The sequence below is a fragment of the Macaca mulatta genome, chromosome 1 (assembly GCF_049350105.2).
Source record: "Macaca mulatta isolate MMU2019108-1 chromosome 1, T2T-MMU8v2.0, whole genome shotgun sequence".
In the NCBI taxonomy this organism is placed as follows: Eukaryota; Metazoa; Chordata; class Mammalia; order Primates; family Cercopithecidae; genus Macaca; species Macaca mulatta.
The window spans coordinates 162,573,664-162,592,507 of NC_133406.1; the positions used below are offsets into that span (position 1 = coordinate 162,573,664).

General features: G+C 37.7%; 1 protein-coding gene across 10 annotated transcripts in view; it reads left to right on the forward strand.

Annotated features, from left to right (window-relative positions):
- FUBP1 (far upstream element binding protein 1) overlaps positions 1-18,844 on the forward strand; it is a 39,923-nt gene that overhangs the window by 914 nt on the left and 20,165 nt on the right. For 5 of the 10 annotated variants that reach the window (XR_003722041.2, XR_013400900.1, XM_028832265.2 and 2 more), the window contains exons 2-11: positions 7,732-7,822; positions 9,528-9,566; positions 10,050-10,089; positions 10,614-10,666; positions 10,757-10,828; positions 10,963-11,020; positions 12,509-12,671; positions 12,772-12,870; positions 12,995-13,096; positions 13,392-13,494. Coding sequence is in view for 6 of the 10 variants with exons in the window: in XM_028832265.2 (XP_028688098.1) it covers positions 7,732-7,822; positions 9,528-9,566; positions 10,050-10,089; positions 10,614-10,666; positions 10,757-10,828; positions 10,963-11,020; positions 12,509-12,671; positions 12,772-12,870; positions 12,995-13,096; positions 13,392-13,494 (820 nt within the window). In the remaining 4 variants the exon portion in view is untranslated. Of the gene's footprint in view, positions 1-7,731; positions 7,823-8,642; positions 8,706-9,527; positions 9,567-10,049; positions 10,090-10,613; positions 10,667-10,756; positions 10,829-10,962; positions 11,021-12,508; positions 12,672-12,771; positions 12,871-12,994; positions 13,097-13,391; positions 13,495-18,844 lie in introns of all 10 variants that reach the window. The other 5 variants (XR_003722046.2, XR_013400906.1, XM_077953643.1 and 2 more) reach the window with 2 other exon arrangements.

The window sequence follows — 18,844 nt, forward strand, 5'->3', positions numbered from 1 at the left end:
AAAGCTGTTAAAATAGTGCGAGTATTCCAGGAAAATAGAAGATTTCTTAATTTGAACTTTACATTTTTAGATAGTCCCCTAATATATTTAAAATTTCAAAATGTATGGTGTTGGTATGGATTTGCATGTAAGCAAAAGAATTCTATTCTCTATGACACTATGCATATTGTACTAGGTGCTGGACATTTTTTACTAGTGTTAAGCTAATGGTAGTTAGAAACCAGTGTTGTGCTGTGTTTTCATTGCATTAGGAGTTCACTTAACTTTTACCGGTACAGTTAAAGGAACATTGAGTCAAAATCAGAATTCATAAAATCCGTTGTAACATACCTAATGTGAACACATTATCAACATGTACCTGTACTTGTTTATAACCAGAGATATTAGAGGTAGTCAACAAAAGGTTATCATTAATATTAGTTCTGCGGTTTTTTCACATAATTTAAGAAATTCTGAACATGTTTAGCAGCAAGCATTTGTATAACTATGACAAACACTGTTAGCGCGTTTTATTAGATTGATTTGTAAAACTTAACTATTGTATTTATTGGAACCAACTATTTTATTTTACCAGAACCAGCACATTGGATTACTTAGTATCAAACACTGTAGGTAGATACTGGAGTTTTGTTTTGTTTTGTTTGAGACGGAGTCTCCCTCTGTCGCCCAGGCTGGATTGGAGTAGCGTGGTGCGATCTCGTCCCACTGCAACCTCCGCCTCCGGCTTCAAGCAATTCTCCTGCCTCAGCCTCCCGAGTGGCTGGAATTACAGGCGCCCGCCACCGTGCCCGGCTAATTTTTTGTTTTTGTTTTTTGAGTAGAGACAGGGTTTCACCATGCTGGCCAGGCTGGTCTCGAACTCCTGACCTCGTGATCCGCCCGCCTTGGCCTCCCAAAGTGCTGCGATTACAGCAGTGAGCCCGGCCTTTTTTTTTGTTGTTGTTTAAATGCATGAATTGTTTCCTACTAAGAAGCTATGATATAGTTCCTTGACCAAATGCAGATGAACAGGATTATCTGATAAATTGATTAACGAGAGCAGACAAAATACGGGTATTTAATTCATCTGCTCATTTTATAAGTGTTTATAGAGTTTCTACTATGAGGCAGGCACCTTGTACGGGACACAAGTTGGGAGGGGATACCCAGCTTCCTAAGTAAAGGAGTGATATTTGAGCAAGGCATTATAGAATAAATGAGAGTTTGGCCAGTAGGGAAAAGAAGCAGCATGCGCAGAGGTATGGGACGTGGGGGAATGACAAGAACCCAGAATTGAAGTCACTAGAAGATGGTGGTGGGAGGACGTGAAACAAGGCAAGGAAAGGTACAAGCGGATCCAGATACTGGAAGACTTTGTGTTGCAATGCTTTAATGAAAAATTGGATTTCGGGCCGGGTTCGGTGGCTCATGCCTGTAATCCCAGCACTTTGGGAGGCTGAGGCAGACAGATCACTTGAAGTCGGGGTTTAAGACCAGCCTGGCCAACATGGTGAAACCCCATCTCTACAAAAAATACAAAAGGTAGCCGGGCTTGGTGGCCTGTGCCTGTAGTTCCAGCTACTTGGGAGGCTGAGGCACAAGAATTGCCTGAACCTGGAAAGTGGAGGTAGCAGTGAGTGGAGATCATGCTGCTGCACTCCAGCCTGGGCATAGAGCGAGACCCTGTCTCAAAAAAAAAAAAAAAAAAAAAAAAGGTTTTATTATTAGGCTAAGCCATAATTTCTTTCTACTTTTTAAAATACAGAAATTGCCATCAAACTGAAATTTATTGTCTTATATGCTAATAGGTCAGTTGTTCTGTCTTTACTGTAATGATTTCTTTATGAAAATGATCTTAAATCTGAGATTCCTAACTTTGGCTTTTAACTAGAATTACCCATTACATTTGATGATGTCTTTAAATGTCAGTTGTAGCTATTAGTCTGATAATATGTGTGGAATATACAGAAGGGTATTTAGACAGAAGTTAGGTTAACATCTGAACTACTTCCTCCTTGTGTATTTAAGAGAATATTGAGTTAGGTTTCTAGAATCCTCAACTAACTCTAAGTTTATTTTCTTTGTCTAGAATACTATGCTGTTTTTGTTTTTGGAAGGAAGAGATATAAGAACAGTTTGCTGCTCTCAAGGAGCTTCAAAGGCTGTACCAGTGGGGATGCCATTGGTATATTTAGCTGGATAGTTGTTATTCAGAAAAGCAGGACAAGTAATTTTGATTCCTGGTCCGTACTTGGTAATGTCAGTAATGTTAACTCTAGCTGGTTGTTGACATCTGGTCATTTAGTTGCCAATCCTTTTTTTTTTTTTTTCTAGCTTATTTTTATGTGAAAGTCTTAGATTTTTATAGTATTCTGAGCTCAATTCAACACAGGGACACCAGGTTGCTGCTTTTGTTCATGGTTTCCAGCCTGTGCACTTAAGAAATTTATTTTTATGTATTTCAAGCTGTAACTCCAGAGATTGGGATTGTTTGATTGGGTCCTTAGCAGTGATACTAATAGCAACTTCTGTCTCTAGAACATTGGAAAATTAAAATGTATTTATCTACCGTTTTTTCCCTTGAGGTTATATGAAGGTAGAAATGAATCAGACTAGATGATTAGCTAAGCAAAACTGTTAACCCTCATCCCTTCCCCTCTAGACAACTATGAAATTAGTCAGTATGTATTCGATCCTTCTTGCAGTCTCTTCTCTGACAATTATAAAAGTGATTCAGGCTGCATAATGTTGTTTGAATGAAATGAAAATACAGACTAGAGCTGTTTTTGGTTTGTTTTTTTTTTTATTACCATCAGTCTGTTCAGTGAAAACTAACATTTAAGCATGATTCTTTTTAAAAATCATTTTGTGACAGTTTAGCAGGGCTTGACTGATAAGCAAATTATGGTATGGTAATATTTCTAGTGTGCACGTTTCTTCACATGTCTGGTATATGGGAACTCTAACTCCATCAGGACTTTGCCTATAGTAGGTACTCAGCATTTACTGAATTAAATCAATAAACATTTTTGATGAATTAAAGTACAAGTCAGACCTCTGTGTCTGTGGGCTCTGCATCTGCAAATTCAGCCAACTGTGGATCAAAAATATTAGAAAAATGGAATGACAGTCCAACAATACAAGTAATACGAATGAAAACAATACAACTATGTACATTGTATCAGGTATTATAAGTAATTTAGAGATGTTTTAAGTATACCAAAGGATTTGCATAGGTTGTATGCAGATACTGTACCATTTTGTGTAAGGAACTTGAGCATCTGTGGATTTTGGTATTTGTATGGTTCCTGGAACCAATCCCTCAGGGACACTGAGGGACTATAGTTGGTCATACCACCTGATTTTAGAGATTTTCTGATCCTCAGAAGTTAATTAAGTAAACTACAGTAGTCTGTTCTTAACCTCGGAGGATACATTCCAAGAACCTCAGTGAATATCTGAAACCACATATAGTATTGAATCCGATATATACACGGTAATATTTTTTCCTATACATGTGTATCTATAAAGTTTAAATTCTAAATTAGACATAGTATTAACAATAATAATAAATTAGAAAAAGACTGGGCATAGTGGTTCACGCCTATAATCTTAACACTTAACTTTTAACTATGACGTTGTCTTGAAAAAGAAATCAGCCAGCCAAGGTGGCTCATGTCTGTAATCCTAGTGTTTTGAGAAGCTCAGTCAGGAAGTTTGTTTGAACCCAGGAATCCGAGACCACCCTAGGCAACATGGTGAAACCTTGTTTCTATAAAAAAATACCAAAAAATTAGCCAGACCTGGTGGTGCATGCCTGTAGTACCAGCTACCCAGGAGGCTGAGGTGGGAGGAGTGCTTGAACTTGGGAGGTCAAGTTTACAATGTTGACAATGTTGGGTCCTTTACGTAGTTGCGTAAGTGAGCCCTGATCATGCCACTGCACTACAGCCTTGGGCAACAGCCTGACCCTGTCTCAAAATTTTAATTTAATTTAAAAAATGAAATAGAACAATTACAACAATACACTGTATTACTGACAAGAAGGGCAAATTTTTAAAAAACCAATATGCTGTAATAAGTTATATGAATAAGGGGATCCTCCCCTACCCCAGAATATCTGATTGTACTATACCGTAGGTGACTGCAACCGTGGAGAGCAAAAACTGAAGATACTGTGTCTTAAGTTTCTTTTCAACTCCCAAATTCTTGGATTTCTCACGTCTTGGCTTCCTCAGTAGAGGTGAGAAATGCTAAAACAGTGAAAACAGGAAAAATAACTTACTCATTCAAGAAGTCGATTATGGTCCAGATGGAAAATTTGAATTATTTTTGTAAAACTAAACTAAAGTAGCCAGGCACCGTGGCTCACGCCTGTAATCTCAGCACTTTGGGAGGCTGAGGCGGGTGGATCACTTGAGGTCAGGAATTCAAGACCAGCCTGGCCAACAAGGTGAAACCCTGTCTCTACTAAAAATACAAAAATTAGTCAGGCATGGTGGCGGGCACCTGTAGTCCCGGCTACTTGGGAGGCTGAGGTGGGAGAATCGCTTGAACCTGGGGTGTGGACATTGCAGTGAGCCCAGATCACGCCACTGCACTCCAGCCTGGGCAACATTGTGAGACTCAAAAAATATAATAGTAAGTAAAGTAAAAAGTTTCCCATACTTGATAAATGTCTAATAAAAATTGAATATGTTCTAGGACTCTGAAAAAGGAGTTGAATATAGTTGGAGGTTGGTTTTTAGGAATTATTTTTCTTAAATTAATTATCCTTGTAGTCACCTAGGAATTGTATATTTTCTGTTGATCTTAGAAAATTGATCAAATCTATAGTTCATTTTGTTTTTTCAATTTTTTTTTAAAGAGATGGGGTCTTACTGTATTAATGTTGAACTCCTGGCCTCAACCAGGTCTCCCACCTCAGCTTCTGAAGTAACTGGGATTGCAGGTGCCACTGAGCCAGGCTCCTTTATTGGTATTTTTATTAAAAGCTTTTCTCTAATGTCTTTGTAACAGTTCTCAATTTTTGAAATGGTGTTACTCATTCTTTAGAGTAAACTGTCAACTTTCATTTTCTTTTTTTTTTTTTCTTTCTTTTTTGAGACGGAATCTCGCTCTGTCACCCAGGCTGGAGTGTAGTGGTGGGATCTCGGCTCACTGTGACCTCCGCCTCCCAGGTTCAAGTGATTCTCCTGCCTCAGCCTCCAGAGTAGCTGGAATTAACGGGCACGTGACACCGTGCCCAGCTACTTTTTTTTTTTTTTTTTTGTATTTTTTGTAGAGATGGGGGTTTCACCATGTTGGTCAGGCTGGTCTCGAACTCCAGACGTCAGGTGATCCACCCACCTCAGCCTCCCAAAGTGCTGGGATTACAGGCATGAGCAACAGCGCCCAGCCTCAACTTTCATTTTCATTTGGTTAGTTTTTGAACTATTCAGTGGGTAAGGTTGTATAAATGTCTTTTCTCTGTATAGAAGTTTCTTGGAGTTCAAGGAGTGCTACTTTGCAAACTCATAGAGTATTTATAAAAGCTAACTGCAGAAGGTGTTCATAGGCTAAACCGTTTCCTATTCTTGGTAGCACCATTTTCTCTGGCCTGAAATACTTTCCCTCTACTATTAGTGTCTGTCAGTGCCCAGCAGTGTATTTACTTTCCTGAGGAACAATTCAAATGCTAAGTGCTTTAAGACCTAAGGGTGGAAAAGCAGTGTTTTCAGGCATTATTAGGAAAATAAGATTTTAATTAGACACCCAGAAACAAAAACAGGTTTGTAATTGGTAAAGTGAAAGATGGTTAAAGAAGGTTAGATTGACCAAAGCTAGAGTTTTCTTTTTTCTTTTTTTTTTTTTTTTTTTTGAGACAGTGTCTCATGCCGTTGCTGAGGCTGGAGTGCAGTGGCGTGATCTCGGCTAGCTGCAACCTCCACTTCCTGGGTTCAAACAGTTCTCCCACCTGAGCCTCCTGAGTAGCTGCGAGGCATGTGTCACCATGCTCAGCCATTTTTTGTGTGTTTTTAGTAGAGACTGAGTTTCTCCATGTTGGTCAGGCTGGTCTCGAACTCTTGACCTCAGGCGATCTGCCTGCCTTGGCCTCCCAAAATGCTGGGATTACAGGCGTGAGCCACTGTGTCCACCTGAGAGTGTACCTTTTTTTAATCGAGCAATCTAGTTCTTGATCCTAATATTCTTTGTGGTGGGTGTTTGCATTTTTAGATGAGGAAAGGGAAATCTAGGAGTCCTAGGAAATACAGTTGGTATATGGGAACTGATACGTAATTAGACTTAAGCAATCCATGTTGAATTTGTGACTTAAGCACTTAACTATAAATTTACCCTCTCCAGTTGTCTGATGATAATCAAAACTTGAAGCAGTTATCCATATTGGGATCTCTTTGGGGAATCCCAGTCACCAAAAGTTAGGTTTTCTTTAATATTTTTTCATGGAAGTTTTCAAATATACTCAAAATTGAAAGAATTATGTAATAAATTCTCATGAGCCCATCACACATCTTCAATAATGAATGTACAGCATTGCAGTGTGGAGCTTGGCCTATTGCTGACCACTCATCAATGTGGCAGAACCACTCCATGGTTCCCCATGGAAATGGGAGCTACTTCAGTTCTCTTTTTACAGAAAAATTCAATAAATATCTACTGATTGTGCCCTACTTGTGACTTGAAGCCAGGTTGTTGTTGTTTTTCTTTTTTTTTTTTTTTTTTTTTTTACAGTCTTGCTCTGTCACCCAAGCTACAGTGCAATGGCATGATATCAGTGCACTGCAACCTCCAGCTCCTGGGTTCAAGTGATTCTCTTGCCTCAGCCTCCCGAGTAGCTGGGACTATGGGCGTGCACTACAATACCTAGCTAATTTTTGTATATAGTAGAGATAGAGCTTCATCATGTTGCCCAGGCTGCTCTCGAACTCCTGAGCTCAAGCGGTCTACCCACCTCCACCTCCCAAAGTACTAAGATTACAGGCATGAGCCACCATGCCAGCAAAGCTGGGTATTTCTTAAATTTGTTCAGTCAGGTGCAAGAAATTATTTGCCCTACTCTGAAAGTTAAAAATATTCTAAGAGAATTATGGTTTCGCAGCTGGGGTTTTTTAAGACTTGAGCTCCTGGGGCTCCTGCATATATCCTTAGAACAACATTGTCCAGTAGAAGTACAATGTAAGCCACGTTTTGTTTAACCCAGCATATCCAAAATATTACCCCTTTTGCATGTGCTTAATATAAAAAATTAAGATGATTTCTATTCCAGGTTTTCAATATTCAGTGAGTAATTTTACACTTAGAGCAAGTGTCATTTCAGACTAGTCACATTTTGAGTACTCAGTAACCACATATGGGCTAGTGGCTACCTTGCTAGATAGCATAGCCTTTGGGTCCCACAAAGTGTTCACATTCTCTGTTTACACACATCTTTTGAAGTGTCATGAGAGAGAGCCAGATAGGGTCCAGATTTTCTTTATATCTGTTTGGTCTGTCTTACGGATTCCTAGTTGATTATTTCTTTGTTGCTTCTTATAGGGATGTATCAGAAGCTTAATAAACTCATGATTATTATGTTAACTGCCTGAAGTATTAATTTTAGCAACAAATTGAACTATAATTTTAATTTTTCAAGTAAATTTTCTTATGTGATACTAAGTATTTCATATATACATGTATTAGAAGTAAATGGGAGTTTAGTAATGAATAGTATATAGTAGTTTGTGATTATATTTTTCTGTTTTTTTTTTTTAGATTGCAGCAAAAATTGGAGGTGATGCTGGGACATCACTGAATTCAAATGACTATGGTTACGGGGGACAAAAAAGACCTTTAGAAGATGGAGGTAAGTTATACTCATACGTATTTTAAATTGTTTTTCAGAGTGTTTAGTTGAAGTGGTTCTCAGTATTTTTTTGTTATTCTATTGAGACATTACTTTTATTATAAGATTGTTAAAACTGTAAGGTGTATATTGGCCTAAAGGGGGGGAAGAGACCTAGAGAAGGTAAGTAAAATTTCAGTCAACCAGAAAGTTTTGTCTTACTAGAAAACAGTTTATTTTCCCTCTTTTAGAATTGTGCCAGATTGAAAGTTTGCACAGACGTCTTGTTAATAATATTAAAAAAACAAAAATATAAATTGCTTAGAAGACACTTCACTGGTTTTACTCATACATGAATGGATTTTAATATGCTGTGTTTTCGTCATTTTTCTATTTGCAATTACACTTTAAAGGTCGAAATTCGTATTGTTTGCTACTCTAGTGTGTTGCAGGTTATACCGTTTTTTTTAATGTTCTTTGCTTTTAGTACTTTTGTGTTTCACGTTTAGCTGTAAACCTATAGATTAAAACAGTGGGTTCACAGTGCTTTGTAGTTTTAAAAATCATAATCATTGAAGCTTCTGAACTTAGAAGTCTGCATGTATTTTTTGTTTTAGGTTTGATGTATGAGTTTTGATACATTTTCTTTTTACCCTTTTTTTTAAAGGAAGGATTCTCACTGAGGCTATAGAATGTATTTGTAGCTTTTGACCAGGAGAACTTTGTTTCCTTTATTTAAGTGTCTTTCATATTTATAGTGAGGTTTTTAATATAAAAAAAAAAATGAGCTAATGATGCTTCAGATGTTGTATGTAATGTATTCTTTTTATTTTATGTGTAGATGGCTCTTGGACAAGTCCGAGCAGTACAACACACTGGGAGGGAATGCCCTCTCCTTTTAAAGGCAGGAATTTTTATTTATTACCTGTGTTCAGTATGTAAACGTGAAATAAACCAGTGGATTCTTAAATGGACACAAATATTTCTTGGATTGTGTGTCTGAATTTTTGCTGCACAACATTCTGATGGTTAATCATTTAAGTTTGAAGGGGGGAGGAGAATGTAGTACTTTGAGCTATAGGTTGTCTGTTCCAAGGTATGCATTGTATTCATCTGTGTAATGGATTTAGATGAAGGTAGTCATGTAGTTGCCTTGAGTTTTTTTGTTTTTTGTGTTTTTTTTGCTAAAGTTTTATACAGTGAAATGTTTGTTTATAAATAATAGAACAGTTTAAGTTGAGATTGCCTTGTAATGTTGTGGGGTTTGTTTTTTTTTTTAATTTTTTGGGGCATAGCTTTGTGGTCACTGTCCGATATACTCAACTTTTAATATGTCAGATTTTTGTAGTTTGATACGCTTTTTTCCCCCCAGTCTTCAGTTCCTGAGGTGGAAGCATCATTAGCCTTTAGCATGTGATATTTTGCTAGTAATGGACCTAAAGTACTTTGTCTTGTATCATTCTAATGTGCATAACATACATTAAGGTCAGTGATTTGTTAAGAATCAGATAACTATTTTAATGTCTGTGCATCTTTTGAATGTGAAGAGAATGAAGTATAGTTTCTTTTTTAGATTACTGAGTTTGTGTTGAATTTTGGCAGTTTTGGTTCAAATGATAAACCATACCTTCAGATATTTCAATAAATGTTTATATTTATTCTTGTTTGGGAGGGGAGAAGCTTTGTACTTAATTGGAAAAAAATTAAAAGACACTTAATTTTGCAGATCAACCAGATGCTAAGAAAGTTGCTCCTCAAAATGACTGTAAGTATTCCTTTTAAACTGGGTCAAAAGCTATATTAAGATTTTGTTCATATTATCGGGTATCTTTGAAGTTAGTTGGTTTATGAGTATTTTGGATCAGCTAGCCTGAACTTCTTTGTAAATATGTACCTTTTTCTCCTATTTTACAATCTGTCCCATTAATTGTGGCCAGGTATATGTAAGGATTGGTTGCCGAATTATTTTACATATTTAACAACTCCAATTCTTGATCTATGCTTGTACAACTTGAAAAAGGAAATTATATTGTTCTGTGCCATTGCTAATATAATGTCTTCCCTTTCATTGGCTCTCTTACCCCTGTCAGTGCCAATATAAATATTCTGTATAAAATTTGACTCTCTTCAAGGTGTTGTCTGTGCATTAGGGAAAGATTTTTGAATGTTTGATGTGATTTTGTTGTTAAATACATAAGTAACTTTAAATTTTGAATTTTCGTTTTATTTTTATTTAATTTTTTGATAGCTTTTGGAACACAGTTACCACCGATGCATCAGCAGCAAAGGTATAGTCACAAACTTTTCAAAAAGTACTCTGCAAGTTTTGGTTGAGCTGCATGTAAAAACACAACCACATTGGTATATATTGAATATGTGTCTGTATTTTTTGGTGTACCTAGTTCATATCACTCCCCTTGGGAAGGTACCATAAAGTGATGATTTTTCTTTTGAGTGAGAAAAATTTGTGATTTGGAGAGAGAGAGGGAATTAGCCACAGTTTAGAAGAACAGGGGTGAATTAGAGTAACTGTTAAGATGACATTCTCTAAACTCCACTCCAACTCCTTTACAGTTCATGCCTTCAGACTGTTCCATTGATCATCCCTTCTTCACTTGATGTATCATCTTAAAATTCTTAATTTAACTACTCAAGTAATAAGACCATATTTTTTGACATGAGTCTGAGCATAGAACCTTAGTTTAAGCCATTGGGAGACATTAGACTTCCATTTTTATTAATAGATTATCTTTTATTTGTAAACAAAGTATCTTTCACTGAAGGAAAAATGGTACTTTCTGTTACTTTTTAGCAGATCTGTAATGACAGAAGAATACAAAGTTCCAGATGGAATGGTTGGATTTAGTAAGTAACTTGATTTTTAAAGTTTTGAAAACATGATCAAAACATACTTTAGAATCTTTCAACCAAAAAAACTTTTTTTTTTCTAACTAGTAATTGGCAGAGGAGGTGAACAGATCTCACGCATACAACAGGAATCTGGATGCAAAATACAGATAGCTCCTGGTAATGTTACATTCTCTTGGTATTTTCAGAGTGACTAGAAAAGTAGCTTTTTTTTTTTTCTTTTAGGTTTCTAGTACTAATAATGCTGCCTTTAATCTTTTGACCTGAAGTTCTATTTTTGTTTTAAATTGTAGACAGTGGTGGCCTTCCAGAAAGGTCCTGTATGTTAACTGGAACACCTGAATCTGTCCAGTAAGTTTGAAAATCTTTAAAATGGACTTAAAGTAACAACGGGAGAACTCTTTGAATTTTCTCTCTGCTCTTTGTTACTGCTTTATTTTACACTACTCTTTCGTTGCCTCCTTCCCTCCCAAGTCCTCTGACTCCTTTGAAGTTTATGCCTCATGCCTTTCTCAATTAGGGTTTATCATTAAACACAGAAAATGGTTAAAACAACTTCATATCTACTCCAGTCTCTACTTGCAAAGCGAAGTGTAGCCTGGAGGAGAATGCGCAGTAATGTTGACTGGTGACACCTAAAACTCAGACATTAAGCTCAAGTGGACTGTTGTGTTGTCTGCATTTCCCTAGTTCCATTCACTTTTCCATTCCTCTCCAAGGCTCTTTAATACTATATTTCCCCATCTCCAAATCTTCAGCATCTAACCCCACCTCTCTCCTTCTTAAGCTTATTTACGGAGAAAATGGAAACGAATGATAAGAAGCTTTTCTTTTCCCCTACCGCTAAACCTACCAGCCTTCATTTTTTTTCTCTGTTCACATAGTACTCAAGTAATTGCTTTCCTTTGTGTTCATGTGCCTAAAGCCAGCCCTTTCTTCCTATTGAAGGTTCAGCCTGCAGTTGTACTTTCTTCTGCGTTATTAGTTACCCCCCTTTACTAGATTTTTTCTTTTCTATTTTTTGAGATGAAGTCTCACTCTGTTGCCAGGCTGGAGTGCCGGGGCACAATCTTGGCTCACTGCAACCTCCGCCTCCCGAGTTCAAAGGATTCTCCTGCCTCAGCCTCCCAAGTAGCTGGGACTGCAGGTGCATGCCACCACACCCAGCTAATTTTTGTATTTTTTTAGTAGAGACAGGGTTTCACCATGTTGGCCAGGATGGTGTCAATGTCTTGACCTCGTTATCCACCCGCCTCGGCCTCCCCAAGTCCTGGGATTATAGGCGTGAGCCACTGCCCCCAGCCTGATTTTCTTTGTAGCACTTTCCAAATAATACGTTATTCATTTGACATGTTATTTTTACTTATTTTAATGAAACGAAGCCACTCCAGCAGGAACCCTGTCTCTTTGAGTGTTACCACCCCATTACCTAAAATGGCACTTGCACATGGTTGATATTTAAGTATTTGTTGAATGAATAATTGTAGCATATGAGTAAGTAAAATGGTAGTTTAAAAATGTAAATAAATAAATCTTTTAGTTCTTGGAAGAATCAGTTTAATTCTGAGATAACTTTAGCATTAGAGTTCTTGGAAATTTTGGACTATTCTTAAAAATAAAAATTGTATATCTAGAAAATTTATTGCCTAATCTCTCAATCTTTGTCCCTTGATGGCATTTTCTTTCAGTTAAAAGTAAAAACATTGTTAAAGTTAGCATTAAGGCACCTAATCCTGAATTGGGGTAGGAGGAGTACTTGGTTACATTGTTTTGTATTTCTCTATTTGAATAAACTTGGGTATGCTACAACTTACTATTTAAATATTAATTTGTTAACAGGTCAGCAAAACGGTTACTGGACCAGATTGTTGAAAAAGGAAGACCAGCTCCTGGCTTCCATCATGGCGATGGACCGGGAAATGCAGTTCAAGAAATCATGATTCCTGCTAGCAAGGCAGGATTAGTCATTGGAAAGGGGGGAGAAACTATTAAACAGCTTCAGGTATTGTTATGTTTGTGAAATGGCTACTTTTGGTCTGTTTTGATGCCCATTTTTGTCCGCTCCCTTTTGTTAATATGTATTATTTCTATGATTATAACAGGAACGGGCGGGAGTTAAAATGGTTATGATTCAAGACGGGCCGCAAAACACTGGTGCTGACAAACCTCTTAGGATTACAGGAGACCCATATAAAGTTCAAGTAAACTTAACTTTATACTTTATAAAGAAAGAGTTTGGGCTGAATGGGGTTGGGCAAAATATGCATGAATAATTAAAATGTTTTGAGACGTGCTTTCTAAATTAGCTAACTTTTTCTACTTTAGCAAGCCAAGGAGATGGTGTTAGAGTTAATTCGTGATCAAGGTGGTTTCAGAGAAGTTCGGAATGAGTATGGGTCAAGAATAGGAGGAAATGAAGGGATAGATGTAAGTAAAAATACCCATTCAGAAATGGTTGTATGCTAATTCGTAAATATAGTAGTGTTTTCTGTTTTGTGTTAAATAGCTCTAACATTGTTATCCTTTTATTTCACCTTTATACTTTAGAATACAGAATTAAGTATTTTATATCTTGTCACCCTATTTGCTATAAATATAAAATTATATGTACTATTATGATTTGAGGCAGATTTTCAGGAAATGGTGCTTTTTTTTAAATACTTTTTTTTACTTTAAACCCTGAGAAGCTAGTTTTCTTAATACTCAGTCTTTTTTACATAAGGTCCCCATTCCAAGATTTGCTGTTGGCATTGTAATAGGAAGAAACGGAGAGATGATCAAAAAAATACAAAATGATGCTGGTGTTCGAATTCAGTTTAAGCCAGGTGAGTGCATATAATAATCTTGTAAGTGTTGGCAGCAATGAGTTTTGACATACATTTATTATTGTTTTTTTTTTTTTAATTTAAGTTCTAGGGTACATGTGCACAACGTGCAGGTTTGTTACATATGTATACATGTGCCATGTTGGTGTGCTGCACCCATTAACTCGTCATTTACATTAAATATATATCCTAATGCTATTCCTCTCCACTGTCCCCTCCTCACAATAGGCCCCAGTGTGTGATGTTCTCCTTCCTGTGTCCAAGTGATCTCATTGTTCAGTGTCCACCTATGAGTGAGAACATGTGGTGTTTGGTTTTCTGTTCTTGCGATAGTTTGCTGAGAATCATGGTTTCCAGCTGCATCCATGTCCCTGCAAAGGACACGAACTCATCCTTTTTTATGGCTGCATAGTATTCCATGGTGTATATGTGCCACATTTTCTTAATCGAGTCTGTCACTGATGGACATTTGGGTTGATTCCAAGTCTTTGCTATTGTGAATAGTGCTGTAATAAACATACGTGTGCATGTGTCTTTATAGCAGCATGATTTATAATCCTTTGGGTATATACCCAGTAATGGGATGGCTGGGTCAAATGGTATTTCTAGTTCTAGATCCTTGAGGAATCGCCGCACTGTTTTCCACAATGGTTGAACTAGTTTACAGTCCCACCAACAGTGTAAAAGTGTTCCTATTTCTCCACATCCTCTCCAGCACCTGTTGTTTCCTGATTTTTTAATGATTGCCATTCTAGCTGGTGAGAGATGGTATCTCATTGTGATTTTGATTTGCATTTCTCTGATGGCGAGTGATGATGAGCATTTTTTCATGTGTCTGTTGACTGTATGAATGTCTTCTTTTGAGAAGCGTCTGTTCATATCCTTTGCCCACTTTTTGATGGGATTGTTTGCTTTTTTCTTTGTAAATTTGTTTGAGTTCTTTGTAGGTTCCGGATATTAGCCCTTTGTCAGATGAGTAGATTGCAAAAATTTTCTCCCATTCTGTAGGTTGCCTGTTCACTCTGATGGTAGTTTCTTTTGCTGTGCAGAAACTCTTTAGTTTAGTTAGATGCCATTTGTCAATTTTGGCTTTTGTTGCCGTTGCTTTTGGTGTTTTAGACATGAAGTCCTTGCCCATGCCTATGTCCTGAATGGTATTACCTAGGTTTTCTTCTAGAGTTTTTATGGTTTTAGGTCTTAACATTTAAGTCTCTAATCAATCTTGAATTAATTTTCGTTTAAGGAGTAAGGAAAGGATCCAGTTTCAGCTTTCTACTTATGGCTAGCCAATTTTCCCAGCACCATTTATTAAATAGGGAATCCTTTCCCCATTTCTTGTTTTGTCAGATTTGTCAAAGATCAGATGGCTGTAGATGTGTAGTATTATTTCTGAGGGCTCTGTTCTGTTCCATTGGTCTGTATCTCTGTGTTGATACCAGTACCATGCTGTTTTGGTTACTGTAGCCTTGTAGTATAGTTTGAAGTCAGGTAGCGTGATGCTTCCAGCTTTGTTCTTTTGGCTTAGGATTGTCTTGGTAATGCAGGGTCTTTTTTGGTTCCATGTGAACTTTAAAGCAGTTTTTTCCAATTCTGTGAAGAAAGTCATTGGTAGCTTGATGGGGATGGCATTGAATCTATAAATTAGCAGTATGGCCATTTTCACAATATTGATTCTTCCTATCCATGAGCACGGTGTGTTGTTCCATTTGTTTCTGTCCTCTTTTATTTCACTGAGCAGTGGTTTGTAGTTCTCCTTGAAGAGGTCCTTTACATCCCTTGTAAGTTGGATTCCTAGGTATTTTATTCTCTTTGAAGCTATTGCGAAAGGGAGTTCATTCATGATTTGGCTGGCTGTTTGTCTTTTACTGGTGTATAAGAATGCTTGTGATTTTTGCACATTGATTTTGTGTCCTGAGACTTTGCTGAAGTTGCTTATCAGCTTAAGGAGATTTTGGGCTGAGACGATGGGGTTTTCTAAATATACAGTCGTGTCATCTGCAAACAGGGACAATTTGACTTCTTCTTTTCCTAACTGAATACCCTTGATTTCTTTCTCTTGCCTAATTGCCCTAGCCAGAACTTCCAACCCTATGTTGAATAGGAGTGATGAGAGAGGGCATCCCTGTCTTGTGCTAGTTTTCAAAGGGAATGCTTCCAGTTTTTGCACATTCAGTATGATATTGGCTTGGGTTTGTCATAAATAGCTCTTACTATTTTGAGATACATTCCATCAATGCCGAATTTATTGAGTTTTTAGCATGAAGGGCTGCTGAATTTTATCAAACGCCTTTTCTTCATCTGTTGAGATAATCGTGGTTCTTGTCTTTGGTTCTGTTTATATGCTGGATTACGTTCATTGATTTGCATATGTTGAACCAGCCTTGCATCCCAGGGATGAAGCCCACTTGATCATGGTGGATAAGCTTTTTGATGTGTTGCTGGATCCGGTTTGCCAGTATTTTATTGAGGATTTTTGCATCGATGTTCATCAGGGATATTGGTCTAAAATTCCCTTTTTTTGTTGTGTCTCTGCCAGGCTTTGGTATCAGGATGATGATGTCCTCATAAAATGAGTTAGGGAGGATTCTGTCTTTTTCTCTTGGTTGGAATAGTTTCAGAAGGAATGGTACCAGCTCCTCCTTGTACCTCTGGTAGAATTCGGCTGTGAATCCGTCTGGTCTTGGACTTTTTTTGGTTGGTAGGCTATTAAATATTGCCTCAATTTCAGAGCCTGCTATTGATCTATTCAGGGATTCAACTTTTTCCTGGTTTAGTCTTGGGAGAGTGTAAGTGTCCAGGAAATTATCCATTTCTTCTAAGTTTTCTAGTTTATTTGCGTAGAGGTGTTTATAGTATTCTCTGATGGTAGTTTGTATTTCTGTGGGGTCGGTGGTGATATCCCCTTTATCATTTTTTATTGCGTCGATTTGATTCTTCTCTCTTTTCTTCTTTATTAGTCTTGCTAGCGATATGTCAGTTTCGTTGCTCTTTTCCAAAAAACCAACTCCTGGATTCATTGATATTTTGGAGGGTTTTTTGTGTCTCTATCTCCTTCAGTTCTGCTCTGATCTTAGTTATTTGTTACATTCTGCCAGCTTTTGAATGTGTTTGCTCTTGCTTCTCTAGTTCTTTTAATTGTGATGTTAGGGTGTCGATTTTAGATCTTTCCTGCTTTCTCTTGTGGGCATTTAGTGCTATAAATTTCCCTCTACACACGGCTTTAAATGTGTCCCAGAGATTCTGGTATGTTGTGTCTTTGTTCTCATTGGTTTCAAAGAACATCTTTATTTCTGCCTTCATTTTGTTATGTACCCAGTAGTCATTCAGGAGCAGGTTGTTCAGTTTCCATGTAGTTGAGCGGTTTTGATTGAGTTTCTTAGTCCTGAGTTCTAGTTTGGTTGCACTGTGCTCTGAGAGACAGTTTGTTATAATTTCTGTTATTTTACATTTGCTGAGGAGTGCTTTACGTCTAACTACGTGGTCAGTTTTGGAATAAGTGCAATGTGGTGCTGAGAAAAATGTATATTCTGTTGATTTGGGGTGGAGAGTTCTGTAGATGTCTATTAGGTCCCCTTGGTGCAGAGTTGAGTTCAATTCCTGGATATCCTTGTTAACTTTCTGTCTCGTTGATCTGTCTAATGTTGACAGCGGGGTGTTAAAGTCTCCTGTTATTATTGTATTGGAGTCCAAGTCTCTTTGATAGTCTCTAAGGACTTGCTTTATGAATCTGGGTGCTCCAGTATTGGGTGCGTATATATTTAGGATAGTTAGCTCTTCCTGATGAATTGATCCCTTTACGATTATGTAATGACCATCTTTGTCTCTTTTGATCTTTGATGGTTTAAAGTCTGTTTTATCAGAGACTAGGATTGCAACCACTTCTTTTTTCCGTTTTCCATTTGCTTGGTAGATCTTCCTCTATCCCTTTATTTTGAGCCTATGTGTATCTCTGCTTGTGAGATGGATCTCCTGAATACAGCAAACTGATGGGTCTTGACTCTTTATCCAATTTGCCAGTCTGTGTCTTTTAATTGGAGCATTTAGTCCATTTACATTTAAGGTTACTATTGTTATGTGTGAACTTGATCCTGTCATTATGATATTAGCTGGTTATTTTGCTCGTTAGTTGATGCAGTTTCTTCCTAGCCTCAATGGTCTTTACATTTTGGCATATATTTGCAATGGCTGGTACCGGTTGTTCCTTTCCATGTTTAGTGCTTCCTTCAGGATCTTTTGTAGGGGAGGTCTGGTGGTGACAAAATCTCTAAGCATTTGCTTGTCTGTAAAGGATTTTATTTCTCCATCACTTATGAAACTTAGTTTGGCTGGATATGAAATTCTGGGTTGAAAATTCTTTTCTTTAAGAATGTTGGGGCCGGGCGCGGTGGCTCAAGCCTGTAATCCCAGCACTTTGGGAAGCCGAGACGGGCGGATCACAAGGTCAAGAGATCGAGACCATCCTGGCTAACATGGTGAAACCTCGTCTCTACTAAAAATACAAAAAACTAGCCGGGCGAGGTGGTGGGCGCCTGTAGTCCCAGCTACTCGGGAGGCTGAGGCAGGAGAATGGTGTAAACCTGGGAGGCAGAGCTTGCAGTGAGCTGAGATCCAGGCACTGCACTCCAGCCTGGGCGACAGAGCGAGACTCCGTCTCAAAAAAAAAGAATGTTGAATATTGGCCCCCACTCTCTTCTGGCTTGTAGAGTTTCTGCCGAGAGATCCGCTGTTAGTCTGATGGGCTTCCCTTTGTGGGTTACCCGACCTTTCTCTCTGGCTACCCTAAACATTTTTTCCTTCATTTCAACTTTGGTGAATCTGACAATTATGTGTCTTGGAGTTGCTCTTCTTGAGGAGTATCTTTGTGGCGTTCTCTGTATTTCCTGAATTTGAATGTTGGCCTGCCTTACTAGGTTGGGGAAGTTCTCCTGGATGGATATCCTGAAGAGTGTTTTCCAACTTGGTTCCATTTTCCCCCTCACTTTCAGGCACACCAGTCAGATGTAGATTTGGTCTTTTCACATAATACCATATTTCTTGGAGGCTTTCTTCATTTCTTTTCACTCTTTTTTCTCTACATTTCTCTTCTCACTTCATTTCATTCATTTGATCTTCAGTCCCTGATAATCTTTCTTCCAGTTAATCGAGTCGGTTAGTGAAGCTTATGCATTTGTCACGTAGTTCTCGTGTCATGGTTTTCATCTCTTATCAGTTCTTTTAAGGTCTTCTCTGCATTGATTATTCTAGTTATCCATTCATCCATTCTTTTTTCAAAGTTTTTAGTTTCTTTGCGCTGGTTACGTAGTTCCTCCTTTAGCTCTGGGAAGTTTGATCTCTGGGATATAATCTCCTG